The sequence below is a fragment of the Culex pipiens genome, chromosome 3 (assembly GCF_016801865.2).
Source record: "Culex pipiens pallens isolate TS chromosome 3, TS_CPP_V2, whole genome shotgun sequence".
Taxonomy (NCBI): domain Eukaryota; kingdom Metazoa; phylum Arthropoda; class Insecta; order Diptera; family Culicidae; genus Culex; species Culex pipiens.
The window spans coordinates 102,480,775-102,497,251 of NC_068939.1; the positions used below are offsets into that span (position 1 = coordinate 102,480,775).

Below are 16,477 nucleotides of genomic sequence, written 5' to 3' on the forward strand. Positions count from 1 at the left end.
TTTGAACAAATCTGTAATTTCTACGACCGAAAACATCGTTCCACCTTTTTTAAAAAGACTGTCTCCGCGGAATTTTTGGCGATTTTTTTTTACTCGCGAAAAAAAAAAGTTTTTGATCGCAAAAATTACAGATTTGATCAAATTAAGTTCTGCAAAGTTCTAGAATCATCTAGACATCCTAACAAATCACTGGAAGGAAGAATCATGTTGATTGGTTGAGTTATGCCCGAGAACCAGCGAGTTGAAGTTACCGTTCCAACTTTTTTGGAGCCTTGGGCGTTGGAATGTTAATATTGACAATCAACTTGATACATTCTAAAAAATCATGCTGATTGTAGAATATATGTTCTCCGCGCCGCCCGTTTTCCGGCAAGCCGCCCTTCGTTCGAAACACGTGGTTGTCTCCGAGAGAGAATGAGAGAGCGCGCGAAAAAAGCTCGAGCCTCAGCATCCGTCGAACGTGGTTGAGATGTTTTTGCTATGAAGTTGTTCTTCGCATCTCTTCGTAACACTCACACCACGAAAGGGTCTTGCTCTGATCGCCGTTGGGCCGTTGCTGACTGTGCCAAGAGATCTTCGTTGTCGGCAGGTACGTGAATTACACTGTTGCTCCTTCCACGGCGCATTTCAGAGCTAAGGTAAAGGGAAAATCTGTCACCTTCTCTCACGCATACAAACACTCCCTTCTCAACGTGGTAAGTCGGTGGTATGCTAGTTTTATGCTATGTACTACCAACGGAATGAACTGCTGGACAGGCAAAAAAGCACAGGCAGCCGGTCCGACGGTGGTAGGCAACTTGAGTTCGTGATTGTGTGTGTGTTGGTGTTGGTATCCTTCTCTTACTCTTTCGTTGTACATAAAGACACCACTGGCCACTGGAGTTCTATGTAAAAGTATGCTGCCTGACCGTAAGATGATGCGATGCGATGCTATGTTGGAGGGGGAGGGAATGTGTGTGAGTGCATGATAGAAAGAGTAAGTGGATGCGAGTGTGTGTAGAGATGGAGAAGATTAAACATATTTTCGCTTAAATTGTTTGGAGACGTCCAGTTGTTGAGCCGTTCGGTTCTATTTGTTTCGAAGCTAAATTTAGGTTTCATTTGACAACGCGTCCTCGGCGGCAACGAACGTGAATTAGATTTCTTTCCGCTTTGGCAAAACTGTTCAAGACTGAAGAGAGCACAGAGTGAGGATCATCGACTTTGGGCAGTGCGTTCGTGGATCGTAGCATCGTGTGGTGTGCTGTGGTGATAATTAAAATTTATTGTTATTCTATGTAAATTTCGGTGAAAAGGAACTGTTGTTTTAGTTTTTTTTCCTTTTTTAAGCCTTTGTTTTGTGTAAACATCTTTTTCGTTTCGTTTTCGTTAATTAATGTGATTTGTGAAATACTGCGAGTCGTCGGGAAATCTTAAGAATAACGAACTTTGTGGAGCTTGAATGAAACAAAAAAAAAACTTTGTGTGTTCAATAATGTAAACTGGTGTTGATATGAATTTTGTAAAAATCAAGTGGCTAGCAGACGAATTAATGACATTGTGCGGCGAAGTGTTTTCAAGTTATGGCCAGTAATGGGGGAACTCTACATGGGGTTACCCAGGCACAGCAAAGTCTAAGTGGGCACCATAGTTGCTCCCACTGTGGACTTTATTTCGAGAGTTCGTCGTCACTGCAAGTGCATATGCACTATCACCATGAAACCATGAACCGTTGGGGTCCAACTTCGACGGGAAGTGTACCCAGCTCGACGACATCGTCTACGCCAACTTCCGACTCGGAAAACAACAACCAACCATCATTGAAGCCACACATCAAGCCATCATCGCCGCATCAAACGATTGCGGCCGCGGCTGATTCGAGTGATAATCAACCAGCGACACCTCAGCCACCAGCGCTCCCAGAACCAGGTACGCCACAAAGTTTTACTGGCGGAGCATCACCATATCAGCAACCAGCGGCACTCATTGCTCCCCCAGAAATGCATTACCCTACCTATATTCACGGGTACGATCCGTACTATCATCCGACAAGCATCGACTACGGCAATCCACTTGCTCCACCACATCCTCTCAGCAGTCATTCACAACCAGAGTACAAAACAGTGCCTTCAGCCAGATACCATCCCTATAACAACAACCATCTCAGCAACGGAAATCATCACCACGTATCAGTAATCAATCCAAACAATGGTACAACAAACGGTGCAATCCCACTTCATAATGCTGGTTTGAGCCCACAAGTGGTAAGCTCTTCCAGCAGTACTCAAAATCCGACAACACAAGCAGCGACAACGGTAGCATCGTCAACCACTACATCATCGCCCCAACATAGTGGATCTCACATTCCTCCCACGCCATCTCCCACCCCAATTCAGTGCGAAAAATGTGGATTGGTGTGCGATACAGACGAAGCATTAAACGAGCACGACGCGACGGTACACCAGTCTCAGTCTCAGCCGCCGCAACAACAACAACCACCGTCGCAACAATCTTCTGAGAGTAACAGCATGAACAGAAGCGAGGAACCAGACATGCAAAGTGGCTATCCTTACGGCAATAATCCACCGCCATTTGTGAAGGAGGAACCTCCGGCATCCGATATTTTGGATCTTGATTCCCAGAAAATGGTGTATCCGCCGGAACCTGTGTTGCCACCAATGAACTCGTTGCATCCATTGCAGTCGATGCAGCGTCATCCTATGATGTGGCCACACGATCCGCATAGCTTCATGCCACCACATCCACCACATGATCTGAAGGCAGCTTATTACCACCCTCAAATAAAATCCGAATACTCTACCACTCCATCGATCAAGGGAGACTACCCGCAACATGCGGCGATGCACGTGAAGTCCGAATACGGTCCAATTGTGGCTCCTGCGCCAATTAAAAATGATTACAATATTGCACCGACATTACCGCCGGCGGTGCCACAACCCAATCAGTCCGTGAAGCCCTTTACGGAAGATATCAGTGAGAACAATCAATTAGCAACGAGTCCGTCGGACTTTCCGAGCACAACGACACCTCAGGAAAGTGGCTCGCAGTTTAGAAATTTTGAGCCGCCATCTTCGTCCCTGCCAAACAATGCATTGCCTTCGAAGGGCACGGCGTGGAAATCGAATGAAGCTAGAAGACCAAAAACATATAATTGCACCGCATGTAACAAGTGGTTCACCAGTTCAGGCCACTTGAAGCGACACTACAACACAACCTTGCATAAAAATGCCGTCAAGTCCAGTGGTCAACCGGATCCGGCTACCTTGCCCATCAGTGTTCATCACCACCCGGGACGAGATCCCAATTATGCTAATAAAGGAAGAAGGGGAACGACAGCTCAAATTCAGCAGCCTATACAACAACCGGTTCCACCACCTGATCCTCCCAGAAGTCCCGACTATGGGTCACAATACAATGCGCCGGGGTTTTCAACGGCGTCCGTTCATCAAGTTGGTCCGAACCAGGGGTTCCACCAGTACACCTCCAACCTACAAACAACTTCATCAACGGTTCCCCCAAACGGGGTAGCAGGTCCCTCCGTCCGAGCCTCCCCACCGAGGGGCCTGCAGATCTTCTCGAACAGCAGCATGCAAACGCTGCAACAGCAGGAGCAAATGGAACAAATGCCTATTATCACCACCACCACCACCAGCATCCCATCACCGCTGCACAGTCAGCCCATCATCAGTACAACGGAGCAATACCACCACACCACCAGCCCTTTAACTATCAACACCAGCATCCCATCATTCCAAACCATCCTGCCGGAGGCACCGAGTTATCACCATATTATTGGTAATCAAAGCATATCATCCGATGCTAATGACGTCTTATCGAACGATCAGTACTTTCCGATCAATGGCTACGATGGCGAGGAAACCACCTCCGACGTCACTGGTACAGTAGCACCGATTTCATCGGGGTTTCCTCGATATCCGGGGGGCGCCGAGATGTATCAAGGCGATACGGCGCCCCCCTTTTCACCAAATGTACCGGAGCACTATCAGCAAACAAGCTCGCACTACAACGATCTCCGTACAACTCCAACTCCGCAACTAGCAGCGACGGCCCCTCTACTATCTCCGCCGCCGAGTTCACCCAGGGTTTCATCGACCGGCGCTACTGGTCCCAGCGAATTGCACCGTTGTGAGGAGTGCGATAAAGTTTTCAACAAAGCGTGTTATCTAACTCAACACAACAAAACGTTCCACTCTGGTGACAAACCGTTCAAATGTCAACGCTGCGGAAAGAGATTCTCCTGCGATCAGGAACAGGCGGAACACCTGGCCAAACATGGCGGAGAAAAACCATTCAAATGCGAATTATGTCCTAAGCAGTTTAATCACAAAACCGATCTCCGACGCCACATGTGTCTCCACAATGGTTCCAAGCCGTACGCTTGTACCCAGTGTGGCAAAGGATTTATCCGCAAGGATCACATGCTGAAACATTGCGAAACTCATCGGAAAAGAACCAATTCCAGCGCCGCCAAGAAAGCAGCGATTGGTAAGTTCGGTATGCATGCTAACTCTAAGATCGCCGCCATCGTTGGTGACGAATGACGATGGGAGAAAATCCGATGTTCAACACCGGAGCCATAATGATGATCCATCCCAGGATGTATTGGTGAGAACTACAAGCCATGATGTTAGTTTATATTTTTATTTTATGTATAGTTTTTTTTTTTTGTTGTTAAAATCACACCTCCTATAGAAAGAAACAAAGTTACCTACGCAACTTTTACAGCCAAAATCAGGTGCAGTACTCTACCTCAGCAAAAATAAAAAATGACAAAATGAAACAATCTGATATCAAATAGCCAATCACTAGTTTAATTAAATATTGAAATAGCAGAAGAATAAACATAAGTCGACACAGAACCTACCTCAATAGTTATTTAATTCTTATTGTGTGACAAGTTTCCACATATTGGGTCAATTGTCGCAGAATGAGTAAAGCAATTGAACAAAGTTATACATTTTAATATGAAAATGATATTTACAATAAACATAAACTGATGACGCAAACTAAAGCAAATATAATAAATGTATTTATCATTACAAAACAGAATAAAAGAATAGCTGAGACAATGGTTCAAATGGAAGTAAACAAACATATTTTAAATATTATTTTGAAGCAATACTAAACATATAACAGATTAGCACAACTCAGTAAAACAAACAAAACAATTGCAAGTACCTCTCATGTGAAACAATTATCCCATCAGATGAAAACGCGGAAAATGTGCAAAGCCCGTACGAGGTCGAGCGTGAAAACAAAATACAAACAATGTACAAAAAAAAAAATGCAGAATGCTGTTAAGTGTAAACCCCGAAAATGCTATATACGAAAGATTAATTCTTGTTGTTGCAAAATAAAAGACAAATGACATTAGAATAAAAAGTTTTACTCATGTCTACCGAAAAGAAAAACAAAATACCACATAAACATCCGTATAGTAAAAACAATGTTTGCAAAACCAGCCAAACTATAAGGAAGACATTCAATCCTACGTACCGAAACTGTATTAAGAAATGGTTGTGTTAGATTAATTAATTACCTATTATTGAGGATTACACGCTTTCTGTTTAGTTCAACTTTCGATGCCTATAGTCTCGTACCTCGGTTGATTCCGAAGCAGGGGCATGGCATGGGGTTGGTTTTGTGTTCATGCTCCTTTTCCCGCCACCTTTCTGTGAAATAAGCTCACACTACTGCCGCCGACGGACGGCTCTCGTTGATCGATGTTGGTCGCGCGAGCATCTAGAGGTGGATTCCCGCCGTTTATGTTTCTTCCTCTTCCGTCTATGTTATGATTCTCCCCCACCTTATCATCCTCTACCCCAGAAACTTGGTGTTTTGTCGTGAGAAGTGATACAATCATTTCACCACTTTCGTTTGAGTGCTGTATCGTGGCATCTATTAAGTGATTATTATTACCTGTATTAACTTTTCCACTACGAGATCTTCCAATATACCAGTTGAGAGTTTTGTTAGTTAATCTTTTGTTGAGTTACATTGCATCACGTCGTTTTTAAAAACACAAACAAAACAGTTACCATTACTCTGTAAGTAATTTTATGGTTTATTCCTTTCTAGAACTTGACTTTATTTTATTAGGAGATTATTTTATTGTTTTTATTTTGTAAATAAATGTATTGTGCCAAACAGTATCCTGAAGCTCATGTGGTTCTTTTCAAACAAACAAACAATTTGATTTGGAAGCCATAATTAGATGCCAACCGTTTATACGAAAGAAAATTGCAAATGTGAACTCTTCAATTAAGACCAATAGAACAAAAAACTATCCCTAATTTATCATTGATTGAATCTTCATATCATAAAGAACAATAATATCAAGCAAAAAAAAAAAAATAGTTCGCAATAACGGTATATAAGAATGACATATCCATCTTTGTGAAACAAAATCTAGGAAATAGCGGAAAATTTCCTAATTTATGCCCCATATATTGAGTTGAATTTTTGGCAAAAAAACTGTCACACATAAAACCGGAAAGTAAATCATTTCAAAATCGTTGTAATAACTGAATGTGTGTTTGATAAGCAAGTAAACCAATAAAATACTAATACTCTTGGAAAACGAAAGATCGTTGCGAAAGAGTACCAGTGTATAAAATGTAATGTGGTAAATATTGGAAATTTGTCTTCAAGATGTGAAATTATTTGCTCAAATCAATTTTATTGTATTACCATCGAACGGATCTTCCTGTAAATTAAGTTTTTTCATATCGTCGTCATCAAATTCCGATGGAATAAAACTTTATTCACGTAAGTGCAGTAGAACGCATAATGACCGGATGATTGAATTACGTTGCCATCCTTATGTTCCAAACAGAATCATTAGCCAATAAGATTGTTATTAGTTACAGTTTCTTTCGAGAGTAGAGATTATTTAATTTGTGTACAAACTAATTTAGTTCAAACAATGAGCGTAAGAGTAACAGAATGAGAATATGTTTATCACTTTTAAGGAAGTATGAATTAATTGCATGAAAATGTGAATTTAATGACAAACCAAGGTTAAAATTACATGGAGAAACACGAATAAAACTGAATTAAAATGTAAAGAACATGTTTCACTGGTAACCCGTCCGAAATTCCTGGGTACTCCGCTTTCTTAAGATGCATTCAATATTTTGCAAAATCTTTCATCGCTGTTTGTGGAAATGGTTCGTAAACTTAAGGTACCGTAAATCGGGGTGACATTGATAGGATTTGAATTTATTTTTGGAATATTATCCAAACGGTAAGGTTTTTCTCGCCATTTATATTTTTAAAACATGTGCTGAGGTAGGCCACCAAGGTTCATGGACTATTTTTGAAAAAAAGTTTTTTCAATAGTGTTTAAAAATTTCGGGGTGACTTTGATAGCCATAGTTTTTCTTGTTTAAATCAGATTTAAGGTGTTAAAATTTTATTTTAACGTCAAATGCGCCATCACTTAGGTTGCAATCAATGTTTATAATTAGTTAACTAAAGAAAATACATACATTTAAACTAGAGGTAAAATTGTTAAAAGGGAAAAGTGGAGGGGACATAAACCTAAAAAAATATTTGCGCTCCCATAAATAATTCTACTACAACATGAAATAAAACTATGCACAATTAATAAAGCTTTTTTTCTGAGAAACCCTGTTGTACATAGGTTGCAAGGGTAGAGTACTCTAAGATTCTAGAGTTTTTTTTCAACCTATGCGCCATGGATTTACAATGTACGAATGGATAGGATAGTGTTTCTATTTTTCTTTTTGAATTAAATTTGCCTAGCTATCCTATCTTTAAACGAATGGTTTCAAATGGTCACTGTTTATCATAACCAAATTAAAGTGATTTAAACGCTATCGAAATGTAAATGTTCATCTAATACACCCAAAGCATTTCATAATATATCTTAAAAATAATATTGATTCCCACTTTGGCTCATCATAAAAAGTTTCTTTCTGCAGTTCCTCAAAATGCTGCTGTTAATGCAGATTCTTACTCTAGCTGTTAACTATATTCGACTCTTCAACTTCCCAGGCAGCAATTTCAGCTTTTTTATTCAGTATTAGTTATTCATTATTTAACAAGCTTTTCTATTACTTAAGACTTTTCACATCACCAATAAATCATTCATTTAAGTTCATTGTAGTTCAGACTTTACAAACTTCAATACAAGTAATATATGCCAGTTTTTTTTTTAATAGTGGCAAAGATCAATGAAAACAAAACATGTGAAAAACCCAAAATAACCGTTGGAAAGTGCTAAAACCGAACCTCCTCTTGGTGTATAAAAAACTAGTCCAAAAAGAGCACCCCTTTCTTCGATCAGACTAGGAGACCTTTCTGCACGATTTAAAGATTTCAGAGTCCCTAGACCAACGACACCTAAACTTTCCCTTCCCCCAAAACCGTTGTATATATATAAATGTAGAAAATGCTGCCACTCGGGGCAGACACAGGACCAAGGAGTGCGAAAAGAGGAATTATTTGTGTTTGTCTGGTAATAGGAAAAGGGTTCGCACTAAATTTCTCTTCCTTATTTTCGTGCGCTTGATAATAATCACTTATGTGATACAGCAGCAGCAGCAGCAGCAGTAGCAGCCAGAAGCAACCGTTTGGTCGATTTCAGAAGGAACACGAAGCATCGAAAGAGGTCACGATGATTGTGGGGAAAATGAGAAAAAAAACACAGATGAAAAAACCCAAGAAAGGAGAAAAACACATCGTATCGACTACCACCTGGTACAAATTCGACTATCATCATCCGAAATCGGAACTGGCAGAAGATTTTTTTAAAGGGGCTGAGGCGATATTGCACCGTTTGTGTCATGTTGGGAATATGTTTCAGCGACAGCCCTTACCCAGGGCACCGTTTATAATTAATATATCTTCGGATGAGAGTAGCTAATGTTAAAAGATCAAATCTGCTGCCACGGTGCGTTAGTCGGGCAGCATCATGGGAAGTTGTTTGCTATCAAAATTGATTGAACGTAATTATTAATCAAAACTGCTTCACCGGAAATACGACGTATGTGTGTTAATGTGATATTTATTCAAATCTCACCGCGTTTCTATGTTAATTGTAAACGGAAATCTGCTCCGTTCGGTTTTCGGTTGATTTTCAAATTTTAATGAAGAGCGCAGATGATAACTGAGATAGTGGAAATGAGAAAGCTTTAAAAACTAGCCAGAAGCACCGATTGAGACATTAAACTTATGGCCGAATTCAAAATAGGTTTCGCAATGTGTTACGTTTCATTTAGTAACTTTTAGGAAAAAAACCCCTGAAATATCCGCAGTTGATGAGTACATTGATCACAAGAGACGTAAGACGGAGAGTTGAATTCTGCAGGGGATAGATATATCGATTCGTATCAATTGTCCACCCTTTTTATTTGCGTATGAATATATGTGTATTTGTATGGGAAATACCTGCAGGGGTTTCTGATTATGCGATGAAGATGGCTAACTGACTTGCGTCTTGATTGTTTCTACTGGGCTGTAATAAATAACTAAACCCACAATGTGACCTGCTGAGCAGCCAAACAAAAGTCGTGTTTTCACCGAGCGTTCTTGCTGAATAAATATTATTATATTAATAAAGCATCCATGCGGTCCTAAGCAAATAATTACGAAATTGAGTATAGAAACCAAACGAGTAGGAGCTATCGAAAATAGTGAGCCTGTATCTATCTTTCTTCAAAGAAATGCAGGATAAAGGTTACACTACTAACGGAAGAATATTTGTATTGCTTTGAATAATTAAAAACTTTTTTTGCAAATTAAACAAATGTTAAGCTTTTTTGTTTATAAATTGATTGATTTCTTTAATACCAAATTTCATTCTGACTTGCTTCCTTGCCTTAATATACAGTGTTGACTAGCAGGATATCGTTTCAACAAAACAACAATTAGGAGCAGAGGGGGGGGGGGGAGGGAGGCAGAATGGGCCACCCTTGGATTAGAATGGATTTACACCAAACGTAAGGCAAGGGTCTTATATAAAGGACATCACCACACCGAAAACGACGTTTATGAATTATAATGTTTACACCTGTAAGGGCTCTAAACACTGCTGTCCCTATTCAGACTGTAGTCCCGATTCGCCCCAGATGACGGTACAATGCTTATAATGTTTCTAGATGTTAATACCAAGTTAAGCAAACAACAACGGAACCTTCGAATCATGTTGATGCTTGGTGGTGGAAGTGTTAAATTAAAATCTACTTGAGGGCAGAATGGACCATCCTTTTTCTGCCTTATAAAAAACAATCAAAAGTTACGAAATTTGAGCTAAATGGATTATTTCACTCCTGGTAGTTCCAAAAATAACGTTTAATGAAACATTAGTTGATTTTTTCGTTGCTTTGATGCTTATTTGTAAAAATAATGTCTTATTACAACATATATACACTATTTTCAAAAGTGTTTGTTTTGGTAAGTGACTATTTTTATAAAAGTGGTATAACTTTATGGAAACTATGGTAGAAAGGTAATTTCAGCCCCGCACCCTTGAAAAGTAGTCGAAAAAAACATTTTTTAAGAGTGCATCAAAAATAGTCTTAATCTAAAAAAAATCATCAAACCAATCATTCAATCAACATTGAAGGGAACATCCCAAAGCATAAACCTACTAAGTGCACTGAATTCATAAATTTGTATGTTTTTGTATGGTTTTTGGCACATTCTACTTAGGCGGGCTATTATTCCTATATTTACAATTTTACTTCTACTGATAGGAAGTTTAAAGTAATCAAATCTATCTTATATATATATACAAAATTTCAACGGTTTTGTTCGAACGCGAATCAGTTCAGTACGGAGTGTCGGATCGAGGTGCTCTTTGTTGCGTTGGGTTCGTTTAAGTCCAAGGAAGGTTCTTACGCCAAAAAGTTACAACTTTGGCCACTCTGGAACCGATTCCGGAAAATCTGCAGATTGTATGGGAAAAGCTGTGTAAAATTAAATTTTGATCACAGGAGGCTGAATTAGCAAACAAGCAAGAAACGTCAGGAATCCAAAAAAGGGCAGGACGAAGTTTGCCGGGAAGAGCTTGTAAATTATAAAGAATCATGTCTGGATGGATTCGAAAAAAAATCACACATTGTTAACTATATCTTTTCGCGTGCAAAACTGAAAAAAGAAATTGAAAATTTTGAACAGATCAACCAAAAAATCCCCTATCGCTTCAAACTACTACCTTAACATTTTTTTCATAAAATTATTTTTATTAGGTCCTTTTCGGTGCTGGAATCTGGTTAGGACCGAGTCGGCAATTGTAATTACATTTTACTTAAAACTAAGAGTAATTGAAGAAGATCTTGTGTGTATAGTCATCCCACATATTCGGAACACCCACACATTCGGAACACTTTTGTGATAATTTGTCAACATCAGGCCAAATGCATCTTTTCTGTTGACCCTACTATTTTCAGGATCTTTATTTGGACATTCTCTTGCTATTTCACTAGTAAAACTAGTGCTTTTAAAACAAAAAGCTGCATCTCAAGACTATTTCATTTAGAGCAGTAAAACACTGCCTTCAAATTGCATATTGTGCCACCCACAGTTTTGGAATACTGAATTTAACTGATATTTTCACAAAAAAAGTTTCCAGACCATTCATAAAACATAACTAAGCTCGAATTTCGTTATTTTCAGTGCGTGAAGTCATTATTTTGTAAAAATGATGTACTCATGGAGAGAACCAAAGTTTGTTTACATCCGTAAGAAAAAAGTGTTCCGAATTTGTGAATTTCAAGGGTCAATGTTTTTCTTCAAAAACATGATATAAAAGTTAAAATTTGCAGTTTTTGATACAGCATTGGAAAGATCGCAAGAAATGCTTTCAAATGAAGGTAAAAGCGAATCATTAAGTTCAATTATCGATTTGATATGATTTTTTGAACATTGGTCGTTCTGTAAACTGGTCCGAATATGCGGGATGAGTGTAAATGTTAGTGGGTGGGAGCCGATTACACGCGGCCTACTCGGGGTTCGTAGGGAAGGGATTGATGTTATTGACAAGGCGTGGGAAGGGAAGGTGGATTGTGTAGGACCTTTACCTTAACAATACCATTACCAAAAGACATAGCTTGTTTTGCAGCCTAGACTACACAGTAAAAAAAACGTGGTAAAATTACATCTGGGAATGAGTACATCTTTTAATCAGAAAAAGTGTAATTAAACCTCATAGAAGGTGTAAATTTATCTAATATATGAGGTTAATTTACCTCATATAATTTTAAATTTCACCACAGAACATGCCGAAATTTAGCAAAAAATAACGAATATTACCTCTAAAAATGTTTATAGATTAAATCTGATTCACACTTCAAGAAGAGTAATGGGGCAAATATTTCAAATTGATATAACATTCAGGCTGTTAGCTCTGTTTAACTGGTTTTTTTTTTAATTTTTTTTCGCACAGTATTTTTTAGTGATTTTGTTTTTAACAATCACTCCACAAAATGAGCCAAAATTGGGCCAAAACAAATGCATGCAGCTTTTAGGAAATTTCACGGTGAACATTTTCCTTTTTTCAGCATTCAAGTTACGTCCACGCAAAGCCGAGATATTTATATTTTAGTGATTAGTGACAAATTTCACTTTCAAAATTTCTAGTAGAAGAGAGTGGGGACACTTGATCCCAAGCCTGAATCTCTTCAGCATGTGGGTAAACAAATTAGCTTTCTTCTAGAAAGTTGTGCAAAATTGACTCAAACTCATTGTAGAATACAAAGAAAAAATTTGAAAATGTTTCGACTAAGTTACACACATTTTTTCTGAAAAGTGTTGCAAGAAAGCACTTAAAATTTATTCAAAAACATATTTTGTTACATGAATTGTTTGATAAACTTATCAACTACAAAACCTTTGCGCATTTGACGTTAAATTTAACGTCATACTGTTTCACAATCAATTGTTTGAAAAGTGCGTTAGGGAGACTTGATCTCTGCATATTTACAGTCACTGGAATCAACCTCAAGCTTAATTTATTGGTTTGGTTTTTCGTACATGGTTTTTTTTAGTATAGTTGTAGATGACTTACTGCAGTTTAAACCATTTTTCAAATGTTTTGTAAACACAAATTACCAGCTTTTGTAAACATGCATAATTTTGATCTAATAAGAATATTTGAAGTTTTTAAATATTTTACATACTTAACTTGTTACATTTTGAACACAAACGTTCAGGCTTTATGTAAAATCGCTGTAACTTATAGAACATCAATAGTTTGGATGAATAAGAAACATTTTGTTTAAGATCTCTTCAAAATGTTGAATGGGAGATCAAGTTATTCCTAACATTGACGATGATTTTGACCACTATTAATTTTTTTTGGGACGTTCAATACGCAGCCCTTGTCAATGCTGGATAGTAAAAAGTGATAAATTTAAAATATACTACGGTACTAGCCATTGGTACTACCCATAGTACCCATAGTAGGGGGCACTTAACCTTAACATCAAATTTGTACCACAACATGGTTTCTATCGGTCTGCAATATCATTAATCTTAAAGAAATACTAATTATGCTGTTTTTCAATCAAAAAGAAAACAAGTGTTTTTTAAAGCCATTTTGATTAATATTGATATTTTCACACAACATGATTTAATACTCATGAAGATTGGCTGATTTAAGCTCCTTACGGTATTTATGAAATTCAATAAGAAATTCATGCGAACACAAAATATATGACGCCGTAACTGTCGGTTTATTTCCACCGCCCTGATTGATAACGCCAAGTCCGGAACAAATTGTAGTTATTATCAGAGTACATAATGCTCTCGCAGCTTTTATTGTACTTTGGTTGAGGTGCTTCAAAATCTATTTCTTCTCCCTTTGCGGGTCATTGTGATGCTCGAGGCGCGTCCGTCATAAACTATCCTGAACGTACGTGAGAATTTACAGGAAATCGCCTCTTGGCAAAGAAAGCCGCTGAAAAAGTTCCTCGCAAAACACGATCTCCGTAACACCCTTAATTAAAATTGTCAAAATTAGCATTTTCAGATTTGATCAGCCTCGAGTGAAGAAGAATGGTTCGCTATCTCTATGAGAGGAGGGCACTTTGCTAGTAAAAAACGCACATCAAACTTCCCTCCGGTTGTATATGGGTTGCAGAAAGCCAGCCAGCCAGCCCAAAATCACTCCACAAAACTAGACATTATTCGTTTCGATTCTCCCCCGAAACGCGAAGCATTATAATTTTATAATATTTCCATTTCACATAAACATCGACCTTTCAGTCAACATCGCTAGCTGCAGAAACGAGCATAGTATTATTTACTGTACACACAACTCACTTTTTTGTCTTATCGCATGCTAAACATTTAAATGACGCTTTAGATTGAAACATCCCCTCCTACTCTGTGGAGCACACCTAACCTAACCTAAGCTAACCTAAATGATCAAACCGAACCGAAACCGCGCTCATGTTAAATGCTTCAACTCTCGAGCTTGCCCAAAATAATTACGAAGCTATAAGAATGTCTCGACAGTTTTTGATTGTTTTTGTGTTCCCTTTTTTTCTCGTCATTCTACGTAATGTGCGATTAAGTTTGCGCGTCTCTGGTGATGCCTGAGGTCACTTAATTTCGGTGCGAATTAGAAATTTTGTTTCCAACAGTTGAAGGATTCGGGGTCATACAATTGCCTGCTTCATCAAACAAAACTAGCTCATCCATCATTGTGTTATTGTGTTATTCCATATTCCAATCCCAGGCAAGCAGTTGATCAAAGAGCTTCAGAAGCCTGTCACTTTACAACGTGAGGTTGTCCTGGGCTGGACCACCCACTCTTTCATTAGGGTAAAATTATCGGGGCGTAGATTCGTACATCTACATGTGTTGCAGCGGGGTAGCAATCGGTAATTTTAACAATCAAATCATTAAACAAGCTCGAGGTAGAGAACGAGTCCTGCTGACTAGCAAAGCCAGTTCTGTTCAACGAGTCCAGTAGTAAAAACTGGAACTCCCATTATTGTCTGCCTTTCTTTGGCAAACATTTCGCCGGTTTTGAGTAAATGAGTGTGTCTGGAGGTGCAATAAGCAAACAATACCGTAGCGGTAATTATATTTTTGCTGTCTATAAACACAGCAAGGGTAGTGAGGAAACTAAGCTAGAGAGAGGGAAAGAGACACACACTCACAAATAATAATATACTTTATGAAGTGCAATAAATAATCCCTCTAAACTTAAATCGGCACCAAATCCGCAAGGTTCATGTGTTTCTCGTTCGTTGTTGGTTCTCTTTTTTCTTCATCCTGGTAATCATCATTAAGGCTCGTGCAGGAATCCTAATATGTCTGCATAGCTTTGAGCTTACGCTTCCGGATTATGGACGTTAATCAGTGATTTGCTCGTTCAAAGCCTTGTACGTCTAGATTGGATGGCTGCTTAGTTGTATTCCAGTTTGAATATTGTTTCTAATTTATCAAAAAAAAAATAAAAAATGTAAAATTGCTTAGGCCGTAACATGGTACGGTATAATTCCGCTCAATAAACAATAGCAAGCACGACGCTGTGAATTATATATGGGTCATTCCACCTGAAGCGGAACACCATTTGAAAATTACCATCTCCGATTCTGCTCAAATTTGGCAGAGCTGTTAAGACTATCAAAACATGCAAAAATCCCGAATTTCATCCAAATCGGACCACCCCCTCCATTTTTGTACCCTCCCAAAAAATCGACTTTTTGGCGATTTTTGAGCGAAACCCCTATCTTCAAACGACGATAACTCAGGAACCACAAATCTTAGAGGGTCGGTCTTAGACTCAATTTTGAAGGAAATTGGACGTAGAATACATTTCCGTGATCAAAATTTAGATTAAAATATGTTTTCTACCTGAATTGCGCAATTGAAAACTTTAAATGGCCGTATCTCAAAACAGCCCTATTTATTTTTTAAATTTGACCTCACCATCGTATTTCCCGTCCGATTTTACATAAGAATCACTTATCGACAGAAAGGAATATTTTTCGTTCCAGAGATATCGAATTTTAAAGTTTTAAGTATTTGAAATTACCTATAATATCTACACTCGCCGCATCTGCTAGAAGCACTCAGTCGTGCTGATCAATAATAACTACCTGGTGTTCTGTAAGATGAATTATTTTTTCAATTTTATACGATTTTGAGATAATCAATACCTTGAACAATCTATTTTTTGTTTAAGGGTGCACAGCAACCGTTAAGGAATATAATTTTTAACGCACTATTTTTCCTGATCTCAGTGTCATTGAACCATATTAAGTAAAATTTGAACTTTTAATATTTATTTGCAAATGCTACAGAGTTTTTACAATACAATTTTCGAAAATTTATCATTATTCTATTATTTTCATATTTTTTCTAATTCCTCATTTCTTCCCACTTTCTCAAATTATTTCTTTTATTTCTTCTTTTATTTGAAACGAGAACAAATGTAGAGCTGGCTGTAGTAGATGAAATAATTCTCATGGGTTCT

At 38.3% G+C, this 16,477-nt stretch overlaps 1 protein-coding gene across 1 annotated transcript; it reads left to right on the forward strand.

The window, feature by feature from the left end:
- Positions 1 to 305: 305 nt before the first annotated feature.
- Positions 306 to 7,091, forward strand: LOC120418252 (mucin-5AC). The gene has a single exon (XM_039580565.2). It carries the CDS (start codon positions 1,563 to 1,565, stop codon positions 4,560 to 4,562), a length of 3,000 nt encoding a protein of 999 aa, XP_039436499.1. The 5' UTR covers positions 306 to 1,562; the 3' UTR covers positions 4,563 to 7,091.
- Positions 7,092 to 16,477: the final 9,386 nt, after the last annotated feature.